Here is a 14780-nt window from a genome sequence, read left to right as displayed (position 1 = left end):
TTTCTGTGATGTTGGTCGTAACTTCTCCTTTTGCATTTCTGATTTTATTGTCCTGTCCTTTTTCTTCTTGATGAGTCTAGCTGAAAGTTTATCAATTTTGTTTATCTTTTCAAAAATCAACTTTTAGTTTTCTTGATCTTTTCTATTTTTTTTTAGTCTCTATTTCATTTATTTCTGCTCTGACGTTTATGACTTCTTTCCTTCTACTAACTTTGGGTTTTGTTTATTCTTCTTGCTCTAATTGCTTTAAGTGTAAGGTTAGGTTGTTTATTTGAGATTTTTCTTGTTTCCTGAGATAAGCTTGTTTTGCCATAAACTTTCCTCTAATAACTGCTTTTGCTGTGTCCCATAGGTTTGGGATCATTGTGTTTTCATTTTCATTTGTCTCTAGGTATTTTTTTATTTTCTCTTTGATTTCTTCAGGATTCCATTGGTTGTTTAGTAGCATATTGTTTAGCCTCCGTGTGTCTGTGGTTTTGCCATTTTTATTTTTTTCTTGTAGTTGGTTTCTAGTCTCATAGCATTGTGGTTGGAAAAGATGCTTGAAGTGATTTCGGTTTCCTTAAATTTACCAAGGCTTGTTTTGTGGCCCAGCATGTGATCTATCATGGAGAATGTTCCATGTGCAATTAAATGTGTATTCTGATGCTTTGGGGTGGAATGCTCTATGAATATCAATTAAGTCCATTTGGTCTAAAGTGCCATTTAAGACACTTTTTTCTTATTGATTTTCTGCCTGGATGATCTGTCCATTGATGTAAGTGGGGTGTTAAAGTCCCCCACTATTATTGTGTAACTGTCAGTTTCTCCTCTTATGTCTGTTATTATTTGCCTTATATATTAAGTTGTTCCTATGTTGGGTGTATATATATTTACAATTGTTATATCTTCTTCTTGAATTGATCCCTTGATCATTATGTAGTGTCCTTTTTTGTCTCCTATAACAGTCTATTTTGTCTGATTTAAGTATTACTAGTCTGGCTGATAGTAAGTAGGCCGTTAACAAATGTTATTTCATTGCCCTATCTTTAATTTCCTATAGAATGAGATAAAAAACCTCAGTTTGCAGTTGGTGCAATGTATGTATGTGAGACAACCTGTATCATGCCATTCGTTCATTCATTCATTCATTCAAATGTGTATTGAGCAGCTTCTGTGAGTAAGAGTTCCAAGTGCTGGGCACGCAGATATGATTAAGAGAGACAAAACCTTGACTTCTCCTGGTGTGTGTTGCCAAAATTATAGCACCGTTTTAAGAAAGACCATTAATCTTCTTGATTGTGCCTCTTTCACAAACTTTTACCCATTTGTATTCGTGTCTATTCTTTGGAGGGTGCCTACTATCAATCACCTCACCTTAGTGAATGAATTCTCCTGGTTGCTTCCATCTTCTGTGCAATAGGTACAGACCTTCCAAGTCTAGGAAGTCAGTAAGACCTCTGCAGAGTTAGGGCTTGGAAGGAGAAGTGTTTTTCATTTGGGGCGAAAAGCTACTTGGATAGACCAAGAAGGAAAGTTGGCAAAGTCAGCCTCAATGCTTCTTCTCACCATGAGAGATGGTCCCCTTGTAGCACCCCGCTTCCTGACTTTGGCATTCTGGTAGGTTTCATGCACAACTGCTGGTTTCAATGACAACCTGGGGCCATGCTGGTGTGATGGGAGGGCTTAAGAACTGTCTCATGAGGATGTGTTGGCAACTCTTACAGGGGAGGCCTGACCAACCCCGCTACTGGGAAAGCGTTTCTGAGAGAAGAATGGGATGGATGACCTGATGAGCAGCTCCAATGCACTCTGACAGGAGATAGCACAGCCAGTTAACCCCCAGCCATCCAAGAATGCACTGGACCCTGCCTTGGTATCTGGCCCCATACTGGTGTAGGAGGAAGTGGGTCATTAGGTCACGGGGGTCAATGTCATTGAGATACAGTGGAAAGATCAACAACTTAATGAAGTGCTGCCTTTTCTTCCCAGCTACTGTTAACTCCATGTTTTTGAGCAAATCACTTTTCCAGGCTTTACCAAGTCTTCTCTCCAAGTATAAAATAAAGGTTATTGAGTATGACCTCTTCTAGACCATTCCTTTCAGGAAAAAAGCAAGGCTTGGTACCTCTAAGCTTTGCCCAATGGCAAACAAGCTCACTGGTGGCAGGCTGAGGACTATAGCCAGGAAGAATCACATTCCAGTCCTAGGTTAGCTCTCCATCGTCCCCGCAGGAGCAGTATACAGACATGTACCCTGCCAGGCGCATCTGTGCACAGGTTCCCCTCTGCTGGACTTCTAGCCTCCTCTCTAATGTATGGCCTGTGCAGATTCTGCTTGCATCCACAGCTCACTGCAGAACCACCTCCTTCAGGAAGTCCTCCACAGCCAGTGAACCTGGCCTCTAAGGTCCACGCACAGGCAACACTGTCCCGGCCTTCATTCTCACCTTCTAGTGCTCATTCCCTACATTGCTGCCAGAGTGGATTTTTTTCACTCACGAATATGTTGATTGACTTTGCTATTTAAACTCAGTGGCTTGCAGGTGAAGGCCAGAGCCCTGAGCAGGGCGTGCACGACCCTTTGCAGCCGGGTTCCTGCCTAACTGGTGAGCCTTATTATCACATTTTTTTTCTAGTGATTTATAACCTTTTATTAGTGAGGGTGTCCTTAAGTACAGTTGGGGTGCATATAAAACAGCGTGACATTCCTGCTCTTAGCCGTTTGAGCGGTGTCTCCTTTTTAATTCACGTGACTACAGAAGGCACTTGGTCTCGGTGAACTGTGTGCATCTGGTGTGCGGGAAGCAGAGGGAAGAGGAATTCTCAAACCAGGGCCCCACCGGGACCCACCAGGACGATGGAAGGGTCCACGGGGCAGGAAGAGCTGGGGTGGGGGCAGTGGCAGCCATCACAGTGAGGTGACTTTCTCCCCACTTCATGTAAACTAAGTTGCCAGTGATTAGTTACCGTGGATATATTTTTCTAAAAATTCAAAATCTCTGCTAAATTACTCATAGCTTCACACTATATGTTCTCTTGCAAGTACATTTAAAAAATTTTTTATTTTATACTGGAGCATAGTTGATTAACAATGTTGTGTTAGTTTAAATGATACAAATGAACTTATTTACAAAACAGAAACAGACTCATAGGCTTAGAGAATGAATTTTTTTTTTTTTTTTTTTTTTTTTTTTGCGGTACACGGGCCTCTCACTGTTGTGGCCTCTCCCGTTGTGGAGCACAGGCTCCGGACGTGCAGGCTCAGCAGCCATGGCTCACGGGCCCAGCCGCTCCGCGGCATGTGGGATCTTCCCGGACCGGGGCACGAACCCATGTCCCCTGCATCGGCAGGCGGACTCTCAACCACTGCACCACCAGGGAAGCCCGAGAATGAATTTATGGTTACCGGGGGGAAGGGTACAGGGGAGTTTGGGACTGACATGCAAATCCATCTTTAACACCAAATATCCCCTCTGTCGTGCCTTTCTCTTTCTACCTGGCGGGACTTCCACGTATCTTCCTCCAGGAAGCCTTTCCTGCCTGCCCTGGGCTTACCTGGAAGGTCCCACCAAATTTGTATGTTCAGCTGTGCTCATCCTCATTCCATGACCTTGTAATTTTCCGCTTTCTTATCTGCTTCAACTTCTGTGCTGACCTCCCTGAGCCCCAGCACAGAGCTTCTTTATATCTGGATTCCCCAGTGTAGAACCTGGCACACAGTAGGTGCCCAACAAATAAATGTTTGAATACATTATTGAATTCTGGAGAATGAATAAGTCCCACTTGACTGTAAACTGTTTGGCAGTGTTTTCTAATTATTCACGCTGTGCCAGCCTTGACTCTCTCTGGCTTTGTTCTGGCTGCGGCACAGGAAACAAGCATGACCTCAGGAATTATGAGGTTGAACTGGGCTGAGCTGCTCAGTCCACCCGTCAGCCAGTGTAGCCTAGGCAGGGTGGGGAGACAAAGCTTCACTCAGTCCCACGGAGCAGGAGGGTAGAGCTGAGAGAGGAAAGCCTGCGCTTCAGGGGTCGTGACCCCACCTGGTGAATCAGCCCAACTGCAACAGGCCTAGGGAAACGTGTGCTGGTATTGCAAACACCCAGAGGCTCTTTCTAGCCTCCTTGGGGCCTCCCTCCCTCCCCAGTCCAGGCATGTTCCCCAGTTTTCTAGAGGAGGCCACACCTCACTTTACTTGTGCTCCAGGACAGCTGTACCTAGCAGGTGAGAAGGGCCCCAAGCATTTCTAAGAGGGGAGGCTACTCTTGTGTCTGGGAAGGGACTTTCTGATGAGATCTGGATGGGAAGGTAGGTTTAGAAAGTTTAGGCGGTCCTGTTACTGTTCTCAGGACCCAGTAGCCGACCCTGCCCGGCCCTGCCCTGCCTGGCTGTGAGGGAGATATTCCAAGCACAGTTCCCTGGGGCTGTGGCAGGGCAGGACAGACCCTCTAAGGACAATCTGATCGGTGGATATAGTGTCAGAATTTGAACCTGGGCCTGTGTGTTACAAACTGTGGACATACCTGTCAATTTGCTATGGATGTGATTACTTTCTGTAAAAGCGGTTTAATGAGCTAAACTAAACTTTAACCACAGAGACACAGAAATTGTAGTAATGATGTTTACCCACATTTATTCAGGCTCTTTGTCTCATCAATTGCCCACCCGGAACTGTCGCTTGAGTTGTACAACCAGAGCAGTCAGGGAGGCCGTCTTCACTCTAAATATCTAAAACTCTCAAATCTAATGTCCCTGGAGAACATTAGGTTTGAGATTTTATGAAGAAGACAAAGGACTATTGAATGAACTCTGAAGCCCTGGGCTGCAGACTCAGTCCTGTAGTTACTTTCGTCCGTTTTCAGTGAAGGACCACTGAGACAACTGGAAAGGAAACAGCGGACAGGACAGGTGAGGGGTGTGGCCCTGCCCACAGAGGTCACCCCCGGGAGGGGGATTGGGGAAGGGCGGGGAAGGAGAGGAGATTTTCCTACCATTTCAGGTCCTTCTGCATTCTTGGCTCTGTTTGCATAATGAAGCATCTATTGCCTTTCTAATTTTAAGAAAAAGCAGCTTTTTTCTGGAGGGGGGGAGAGCTGGTGAGAATCCCTAACAATTTCATGTAGTCCAGGTTTGCCCCGTCCCCCATGCCCTGCTCTGCGGCTCTCTGGGTGGCCTCCCCCCACACCCGCCCCCGTCCCTACACTTGCAGTCGTTCAAGGTACCCTTCCCCCCCAACCCCCATTAGCTGCTTCTGTGATTCTTTTCCTGGAGATTTTTCCTAGAGATTACAACTTTTTTTTTAATTAGCTTTATTGAGGTATAATTTACATACAATAGAATTCACCACTTTTAAGTGTACAGTTCGATGACTTTTGACAAATGTGTACACTTGCATAACTATCACTACAATCATCGTATAGATGATCGCACCTACTCCCCCTGACCCTGCCTAGTAAACCCCCATCCCACGTCCTGTCACTCTAGGTCTCCTCTTATTCTAGAGTTTCACATAAATGAAATGGTGGTGTGTGGAGCCTCTCGTGTCTGACTTCTTCCACTTAGTAAGACTGCTTCTGAGATTCAGCCATGCGTGTGAGTGTGAAAAGCCTGTTCCTTTGTCGCCACTGAGTTGTGTCCCATGGGGTGTCACTGTTGTTTGCCATGCACCAGTCCGTGGACGTTCGAACTGTTGCCAGTTTGTCTGTTATGAACACTTCTGTTATGAACATTTGCTTACAGATAACTTTGTGTGGACATGTGTCGTCCCCCCTACCCCGACCCCCCGCCTTTTTTCTTTTTTTAAACCTAGGAGGATAATTGCTGGGTCTCACAGTAAGGGTTGCTTAACTTTATAAGAAACTGCCAAACTGTCTTCCAACGGCTGTGCCATTTTATATTCCCACCAGCAGCGTGTGAGAGCTCCAGACTCTCACCTCGCTTGGTATTATCAATGTTATGGATTTTAGCCATTCCAGTGGGTGTACAGTGGTACCTCATTGTGGTTTTAATTTATGGTTCCCTGATGATTAATGATGCTGCAGCATTTCATGTGCTCATTTGCCATCTGTATAATCTTCTTGATGAAGTATCTGTTCAGACTTTTTGCCCATTTTTTATTGGGTTGTTTGTCTTATTACTGAACTGTAAGAGGTCTTTGTATAGTCTGGCTACACTTCCTTGTCAGATGTATACTTTTCAAATATTGTCTTCCAGTCTGTGGCTTACCTTTTCATTTCTTTAACAGTGACTTTTAAACGACAAAAGTTTTAAATCTGAATTAAGTCCAGTTTTCACTTTTGTGTGTGTGTGTGTGTGTTTCAAGTGTTTTTCATCCTATCTGCTTAATCCAAGATCATAGAGATCTTATATTTATTTCCAAGAGTTTTATGGTTTAGGTCCAACACTTAGGTGTGTGATCTACTTTGAGTTAACTTTGTATGTGGTATAAGGTAGGGGTTTTGTGTATATTTTGCATTTGGCCTACGGTTATAGTTCCAGTACCATTTATTTAAAGGCTACTACTCTTTTCACATTGAATTACAGGATTTGGTTTTTATATAGTCTTTTCAATTATTTTTAATCTAAGGCACTATAAAAATGTGGTACTTCATATAAATGTTAGTAAATGACCTTTTGTTCTTTCTCTTTTACTGGGATACTTGCAATGGCATGAACTTAGCATCACTTGTGTTTTACGGAGCCGTGCAAGCTGATGAATGGGAGAGTTTTTATGTAGAGTAGACCCTATTCGTTGGGGTCCAAGCAGAAACTATTCTTCTGGTAGTGATGGTTCATGACCATTACAATATTTAATTGTGAAGTACCCACAACATGTGGACTGTGTGTGTATATGGGAAGGAAACTGCTGTTCAGTGAGCACATACTATCTTCCAGGTACCTAATTTAATCCTCATAACAGCAGCCTGAGATGAGAATCTCATTTTGCAGATGACAAATAGGAGGCTCACAGAGAATTATTAACTGACCTGTAGCAAATACAAATCTGAGCTTGGATATGAACACTTTTTTCTTTCTGTTGCACTGCCTCTACCCTACTGACAATCTTCACATTCTTTACCATATTAATTGTATTAGCCAGGGTTCTCCAGAGAAACAGAGCCAGTAGGCTCTATGAAGATATATATGGGAGGAGATTTATTATAGGAATTGGCTCATGTGGGTATGGAGGCTTGAGAAGTCCCACAGACTGCTGCCTGCAATTGGAGAACCAGTAAGGCCGGTGGTTTAATTCAACCCGAGTGCAAAGCCCCAAGAATTAGGAGGCTGAGAGTGTAAATCCCAGTCTGGGTCCAAATACCCGAGAACCAGGAGCACAAATATCCGAGGGCAGGAGAAGGTGGTTGTCTCAGCTCAAGCAGAGAGAGTGAATCAGCCCTTCAACCTTTTTGTTCTGTTCAGGCCCTCAACAAGTTGGATGCTCCCTGTCCACACTGGTGAGGACAATCCTCTTTCCTCAACCTACCTATTCAAATGCTCATCTCTCCCAGAGCTACCCTCACAGACGCATCCAGAAATAATGTTTCACTGGCTATCTGGGCATCCCTTAGCCCTGTCAAGTTGACACATAAAATTAACCACCATACTAATGATATTTTAGAACCAAGTATCACCTACCAAATAAGGGACATTTGGCAAACAAAGAAAACCCAGGCCTCGTGATAGAAGGGCTCAGGTGTGGGCCTTAGAGACTGTGAAGAGTGTCTGCATCTAGGATTGTCCACAGCCAACAGAGTCCTCACCTCCTGTGGGGCCACACTGCAGATGCCCACACCAGGGCCTGTCTGCTGGTTCAGTGGAATTTAAGTCTGTGTGGGAATAGTGACAACCATCTTCCAGGGTGGTGCGTAAAATGCCTGGCATGTAGTAGGTGCTAAATTATTGTTACTCTGTTGGTCCTGATCACCAGGCTAGAGAAGGAAAGAGGAATATACTGTTGACTCTGAACAATGCCGGTGTTAGGGGCGCCGACCCTCCAAGCAGTTGAAGATTGACTATAACTTCACAATTGGCCATCCATCCAAGGTTCCGTGTCCACGGATTCAACCAACTTTAGTACGTATTTAGTGGAAAAGAATCCACACATAAGTGGACCCATGCAGTTCAAACTCATGTTGTTCAAGGGTCAGCTGTAGTTCCCGTGGGATTTCAGTGAAAGGAGGAATGTAAGGCACAAGGCACCCACAGTAAACCCCATAAATGCCAGTTCCCATCCCCTAATGCCACCAGGAGACAAAAATCCCTGTGGCAGTATACTGCCTGTCTGTCCTTGAGAATTGCTTTGTTTTTTAACCAACAGCACACTCAGTAAAACATGTGTGCCCTTTGCCTCCTGTGAAACAAAGGACCAGCAGTGTTTGGATAAGTGAATGCAGCAGCTTAGGTGGGCTGGCTGCAGTTTGGGAGCGCAGGGCCTCCTGACACCCAAGGGCTTGCTTTCCCATGTGGGTGTGCGGGGATGGAAGGAGTCGGTCTTACAGCATGAGCAGCATGCAGAGCAGCATGAAGATCACTGAGCTTGGAGGCAGGAGATGAGGATTGGAGTTCTGGCCACCCTGGCAACTTGCTAACTTTTCCCCAGCTTCAGCTGTGTTAGTTTTAAAATAAGAGGGAAAGATCCAATATTACTGAATGTCTACTATTTGCTGCGCATTTTACACCTACTATTTCATTTGCTGCCCAAACGTACATACATGGTCGAGCGTGTTTTCCTTCTGTCTACAGAAAAGGAAACTGAGGTTCAGGCAAGTCAAATGCCTTCCCCTTCTGACTACAGAGTCTTTTAATTTTTTTGAAACACCATGCTGCTACTAATTCAAAATAGAGGGTAGTAATAATACACAGAATAATTGTGAAGATCAAGTGAGATCATGAATACACAGGTTGCAAACTGTCAGGTACAACAGACCTGTTTTAGCTGTGTTTGTTTTTTTAGGTTTAAAAAACTAAATGAAACACTCTATTAACTGTATGGTGAATGTGCCAGTAGAAATATACAAGTCCAGGCAGAATAGAGGATTTTGCATGTGCATCCGAAGATTAATATTTAAATATCCAAGTAGGAAAAAAATGCATTTTCTTTTATTCCTAGGGTAGTTGTTTCATTCTATGCACGCTTTTACCCTGTGTCATAGACTTAAAAATGTTATTATTATGCCCCCAGGTTAGAGCTGTAGCTAGGCCAGGAACATGGATAGATTTCCTGAATATTGTCCTGGGTTGAAGGTAAGATGTAGACGTAGCCAAGCCCTGGGAAGCAGGGCTGATGGGGCCAGAGCACATCCAAGCACAGGGCACTGTCCTGCACGTTTACACACACTATTTCAGTCCTTACCGGAGGCCTGGGAAGGGGCCATCCACAGGTATGGGCTAGGATGAAGGAAGTTAAATACTTTCCCGGGTCAGGGAGCCAACAGGGGAGGTGCGTGCGAACCCTGTATTTGTCTGAACATCCCAAGATCCCTAGTGCTGAGCTCAGAGCCCAGCATGGAGTAGGGACTCAACTCTCGATGGTGAATGAATAAATCGGAAAAGGAAGGAAGGAAGCATGACTGTGGATTTGGGTCTGGAAGAGCTTCACGAAGCGGCAACACTGATTAGGCTGATGAGTTGATGGTGGGAGAGGGGGCTGGATTCTCAGGCACTGTGGGGCGCTGAGGGGACAGGCCCTTCAAGGCCAGGACACACCCCTGAGGGGAGGGTGGCAGGTGTGAGAGACAGGAGAATGACAGGCAGATGAGAAGCCGCAGGCTGAATCCGCTCCTTTCTCTGGACAAAACCAGAGTCAAGAGCAGGGGAGCATCCTGCAGCTCACACAATCCACTCCTGGTGGAGCCAAGGAGAGGCAACAGGATTCACGGACGTGGGGTTTGCTTGCAGCGCGCCGTGGCCTTCGTGGTGTGAGGGTGTCCCAGGGCAGTCTCCCCCCACTCTCAACATATGCGTGTAGGAATTCTCTTCATACCCACAGTGTCTCTGAATTTATAGAATTCTCTACACAGCTTCATTGCTCACATGTAGCCCCCTCCAGCTCAGAGCCAGCAAGGGAGTAGCAGAGCTTTGTCACACTTGGAACCTCTCTGACCTCTACCTCAAGTCACCGCCTTCCTCTTCTGCTTTTAAGCATATGCTTACGTTAAGCCTGTCCAGATAATCTCTGTATCTAATGTCAACTGATTAGCCATCTTAATTATGTCTGCAAAATCCTTTGTGTCCTGTAACATAACATATTCATGAGCATAATCCCGGGGCAAAAGCCTGGGGTCCCGAATTCTGCCCACCACACTGCTCTCGCCTTCAGCTCTAACGGGGGACTCAGAATGGGGGACTCAACAGGCAGTGTGATGCAGTCCAGGGAATGCTACAAGAAGAGTAACACACAGTGCTGTGCAGCACACAGGAGGTCTCTCTAAGGGAAGCAGGGGCAGCTTCCTGGAGGAAGACTATCTAAGTTGAGCCTGGTATGACAAGTGGAATTTAACAAGGGGGGAAAGGTCCCAGGCAGAAAGAATAGCATGTGTGTCTGCAGTGCAGGGGTTCATTACTGCTGACCTGTAGAATTCACTTCAGGGAGTCAGACAAGAGGCCTTGGAAAGACGGATGAGAGCCCACAAAGGTTCTTAGCAGGGAGCTGGAATGCTCAGGTCTTCATTTAGAAAGATTGTCTTCTGGCACTATGGGAATGGAGAAGCACACCAATCAATCAGGAGGCTGTTCTGGTAACTCAAGTAAGCTGACGATGGCTTGAAAAGTGGAAATGCCAGTTGGAGGGAGAGAAGTGAATGTGAGATGGCTAAGGATTGAGTGTGAGAGGGTTAATGAGTTATGAGTGAGTCCCAGGCTCCTGGCTATATGACTAAATGCAGAATGGTACCATTCACAAAGACTGGAGGAGGAACAGGGTGATGGGAGACACAGGTTCCATTTTAGAGATGTCTAATAATTTGAGGTGGCTGTGAGACACCGAGTGGCCATTCCTGTACACAGACCTAGGATAGTGACCACAGTTCGGGAGTCATCAGTGAATGACTGAGATCACCTTCCAGAACCAAAGTGTGGGAAGACCAGAGGACCTGAAAAACAACTTTTAGGTGATGGGAGGGAGGAAGAACAGCCAGCAAAGGGGGGAGAAACAGCAGGGGTGGAAGAAAGAAATCCAGGTGGTGTGGTGGCTCAGAGTCAAAGGAAAAGAGTGTCAAGAGAGAAGTTGAAGTCAAGTACTTTTGAGAGGTCGGGTGAGATGAAGACCAAAAATGTCCACTGGATTTAGTACCAGTGAGGTCACCGGTGGCCTGTTAAGAGTAATTCCTGTGGATGGTGGGTGGGGTCAGGTGGCAGTGCGTTAAAGACTAACATGCAAGGTAAGCGTCACAGCTGGACGGAATCACGGTCAAGAAAGCTGGGAAGAGGGGTTTATTTTATTTTATTTTCTCTTTGCACATGGCACTTTAGTTTATTTTTCTTGGGTTTTATTTTAAATGAAAGAACAAAGATTATGTTGAAGTGCTATTGGGAAGAAGCCAGTGGAAAGGTGAACATACAGAGAAGACAGGATAATCAGTGGGGTTAGGAGGGCCTGGGTGGGCAGGAGATGTGTGATCTGGACCACAGACAGGAAGAAGGGAACAGGACTAAATCTGTACCAGGAAGGAGAAGGGGGTGAGTGAAGCTTCAGGAAAACGTAAAGGATTGGAGACAAGAGTTTGAAGGTATTCCTGAGTGACCAGTTTCTAGTCTCTGTGGAGGAGGAGGTGAGTGTGTCATCTGGAAGAGATGAGGAGAAGTAGTAGAGCAGGAGAACTGGGCAAAGAGAAGGTCTGAGGAGCCTGTGGAGGACGGGGGGAGAGTGCTTGTTGAGGAAACAGAGAATCCCAGAGCAGCTGTGAGCGCCCAGGCCTGTGGAGCCCCAACATCCCTGTTCTTCCCACCATATGAAAAAACTTGTTAATGCAATAGAAACAGATTTTCAAGGAAGTTTCAATATAAACCACATAAGCAATGTATTTCCCCCTTGCTGCATATTTTAATTAGAGTAAGGGCTGGGGTGAGGGATAGATAATATCTTCCTCCCTCAGCCCAGCAGACCTTGCTAGGTGAGCATGGCACTTATTTCTTCTAGAGGCCTTAAATCCTTCCCCTCGATGTATTTCTGGCAGCCATGACCAGTCAATGAGAGCTGAAATGTGTTATGAAATCAAATTTGCTCTCCTTAAGCCACTAAGTATCTGGTAGGTGCATTTATTTATTAACCAAGCAAGCATTTCCTAGGCATAGATCATTTTAAGCAATAATATATATTTTATTTGAAATTTGAAAAAGTATAATAATCGGTCCCTTCATGAAGTTTGTTTTTAGTACCTTCTATTTGCCAGTCACAGTGTATTCAGGATTGAAACAATGAACTAGAAATAGACCCTTTTAGCAAAGAGTTTATGGGGACAGAATATATATAATAAATGAAATAACCATTAAAGGTCATTAGCAATATAACCAAAAACAGATGCCCTACAATGATATATAATTTAGGCTATAAAGTGGTATAATTTTTATATATGTTCAAAGGACGAGGAGATCAGGTGAGTCTCCTGGTATTTATATAAACTGGTCTGGCCTTTGTAAAGATAGAATTTTTAAAGAAAATTCATAAAAAATGGTGAATTTTATAGATACCAAAACCAAGAATAATCTCCCAGTAGGAGGATCAGACATTGCTGAAGCATCACTCATTCTGATTTAGCTCAATTGTTTCTTCCACATCTTTGGTGATATTCTGGAATCCTGCCATTCACAGGGTGGGGAGATGGCTCATAGCATTACTAAGTCACCACATTAAAAGCCATGAATCAGTGCTTTTGGCCAAAGTGTTAAAAATTCATAAGCACAGAGTATTTCTCCATTTATATGTCTTCTCTAGTGTCCTTATTTCCTCTTCGTTCTTGAAAGATATTTTCACTGGATGTAGAATTCTCAGTTGACAGGTTTTTTCTTTCAGCGCTTGAAAAATACCCACTTACTTCTCACCTCCATAGTTTTAGATGAGAAATCCACTGTCATTCCATTCGTGTGGCCAGCTGTAAAAAGTGTCATTTGTCTCTGGCTATTTTCGGGATTTTTTCTTTGTCTTTAGTTTCTATAAGTTCAATTATGCTGTGAGTTGGCATGGAATCTTTCTGTTTATCCTACTTGGAGTTTTCTCTGCTTCCCAAATCTGTAGGTTTATGTCTTTTGCCAGATTTGAGAAATCATCAGCCATTATTTCTTGGAATAATTTTTCAGTCCCATGCTCTCTCTCCTCTCCATGTGAGACTCTGATGACACCCTTTTACTAGGATCCCAGAGCTCCCCAAGACTGTTAACACTCTTGCAACCTATTTTCTCTCTATTGCTCAGATCGGGAAAATTCTGTTGATCTGTTCTCAAGTTTATTGATTCGACACTGTGTCATCTCCACTCTATACTGAGCCTATCCAGCAGATTTTTCCTTTCTGTTATTGTGTTTTTCAGTTCAGTAATTTCCACTTTGGTTCTTTTTTATTTAAAAAATTTTTTTTCTATTGCCGAGGTTTTCTATTTTCCATTAGTGTCAAGAAAATTCATAATTGCTTATTGAAGCATTTTTATGATGACTGCTTTAAAATCCTTGTCAAATAATTCTGACATCTGATTCATCTTGGTATTCATCTGTTGATTGCCTTTTCTCATTCTTGTAGTGATTTTCTCATTCTTGGTATGACCAGTGATATGCAGTTGTATCTAGGACATTTTAGGTATTACAAGATTCTGGATCTGATCTAGTCTTCTTTTTTTGGCAGCCATTCCCCAGTTGAGGTGTTCTGTTAGGGCAGGGTGGATGTATATGTCAACTTCCCACTGGGCCTTGACAACAGCACCCCCGTGAAAACAGAGGACTGACTGACATTGCCTCCTTGCCTGGAAGGGAGGGGCAAGCAGAGGGCTGACTCATACTCTGCTTTGTTGCTGCAGGGAGGGGTGGAAGCTCATCTCCCAGCTGGGCCATGATGACACTAAGGGAGAGATGCGGGGAGGGGCAAGCAGAGTGCCCCCGAGCTGGCCTTTCAGCACCCCTTCCACCTCACTGATGCTGGGGCAGGGTGGAGGCTTGACTGTGGGTGGGAGGGAGGTGGTGGTGAAGCATGGTGGTGATTACCTCTTCCTCACACTGCCTTGTTAGGTCTGATTGCTGCTGGCCTGGGGTCGAAGTTCAGCTCCATGCTATACCCTGCTGGCACTCCACTGGCAGAGCCATCAGAGCTCTACCTGCTCCCACTGAGCAGGAAGTCTGCTTCCCACTGGGGCCACTGACACTGCTCACAAGGGGGATCCCCCAGGTGAGGGTATCTGCTTCCTGAGCACCCGGCCCTGCTGAAACCCTGAGGTGGGGGAACGTGGTTTTGGTTGCTGTTTGGCAGTAGCAGAGCAGGTATTGCCAAAAAGGTGTCCTGATGTGAGGCTGCCCTTTCCCTGGACCTTTGACTGAGAGGAACAGGCTTTTCTTAGGGCCTATTGTTGGTTCAGGGCTGGAGGATCTCTGATATGTGGGAGGAAGTAAGGAAACCAATGGATTCACATCCTTCCTCAAGTACAGAGGCTCCTAAGTAGCCACCTTCTTCTTCCCACTTTTCAGAGACTTCCTGTGCTTGTTTGTTGTGTCTACGGTTTTTTGTTGTAAAAGAGGGGATGTGGGAGGAATGGGTCTGCTCTGTCTTGGACAGAACCAGAAGTCGTTTAATGTGTTTCAGTAAAATTTTAAATTGAAATTG

General features: G+C 44.8%; 1 protein-coding gene across 1 annotated transcript in view; it reads left to right on the top strand.

Moving 5' to 3' along the window:
• Window positions 1-9265: 9265 nt before the first annotated feature.
• The window catches only part of ARHGEF4 (Rho guanine nucleotide exchange factor 4), a gene marked incomplete at its 5' end in the record, with an annotated part of 148824 nt that continues 143309 nt past the window's right edge, over window positions 9266-14780 (top strand). Inside the window, 2 exons of the mRNA XM_081242521.1 lie at window positions 9266-9362; window positions 11046-11234. Coding sequence (XP_081098647.1) covers window positions 9266-9362; window positions 11046-11234 — 286 coding nt within the window. The remainder of the gene's footprint in view (window positions 9363-11045; window positions 11235-14780) is intronic.

This window comes from Mesoplodon bidens (assembly GCF_964165515.1).
Source record: "Mesoplodon bidens genome assembly, chromosome: 8".
NCBI classification, from domain to species: domain Eukaryota; kingdom Metazoa; phylum Chordata; class Mammalia; order Artiodactyla; family Ziphiidae; genus Mesoplodon; species Mesoplodon bidens.
Note: the sequence above shows the minus strand (reverse complement) of the source record. Positions and strands in the feature narration are given on the sequence as shown.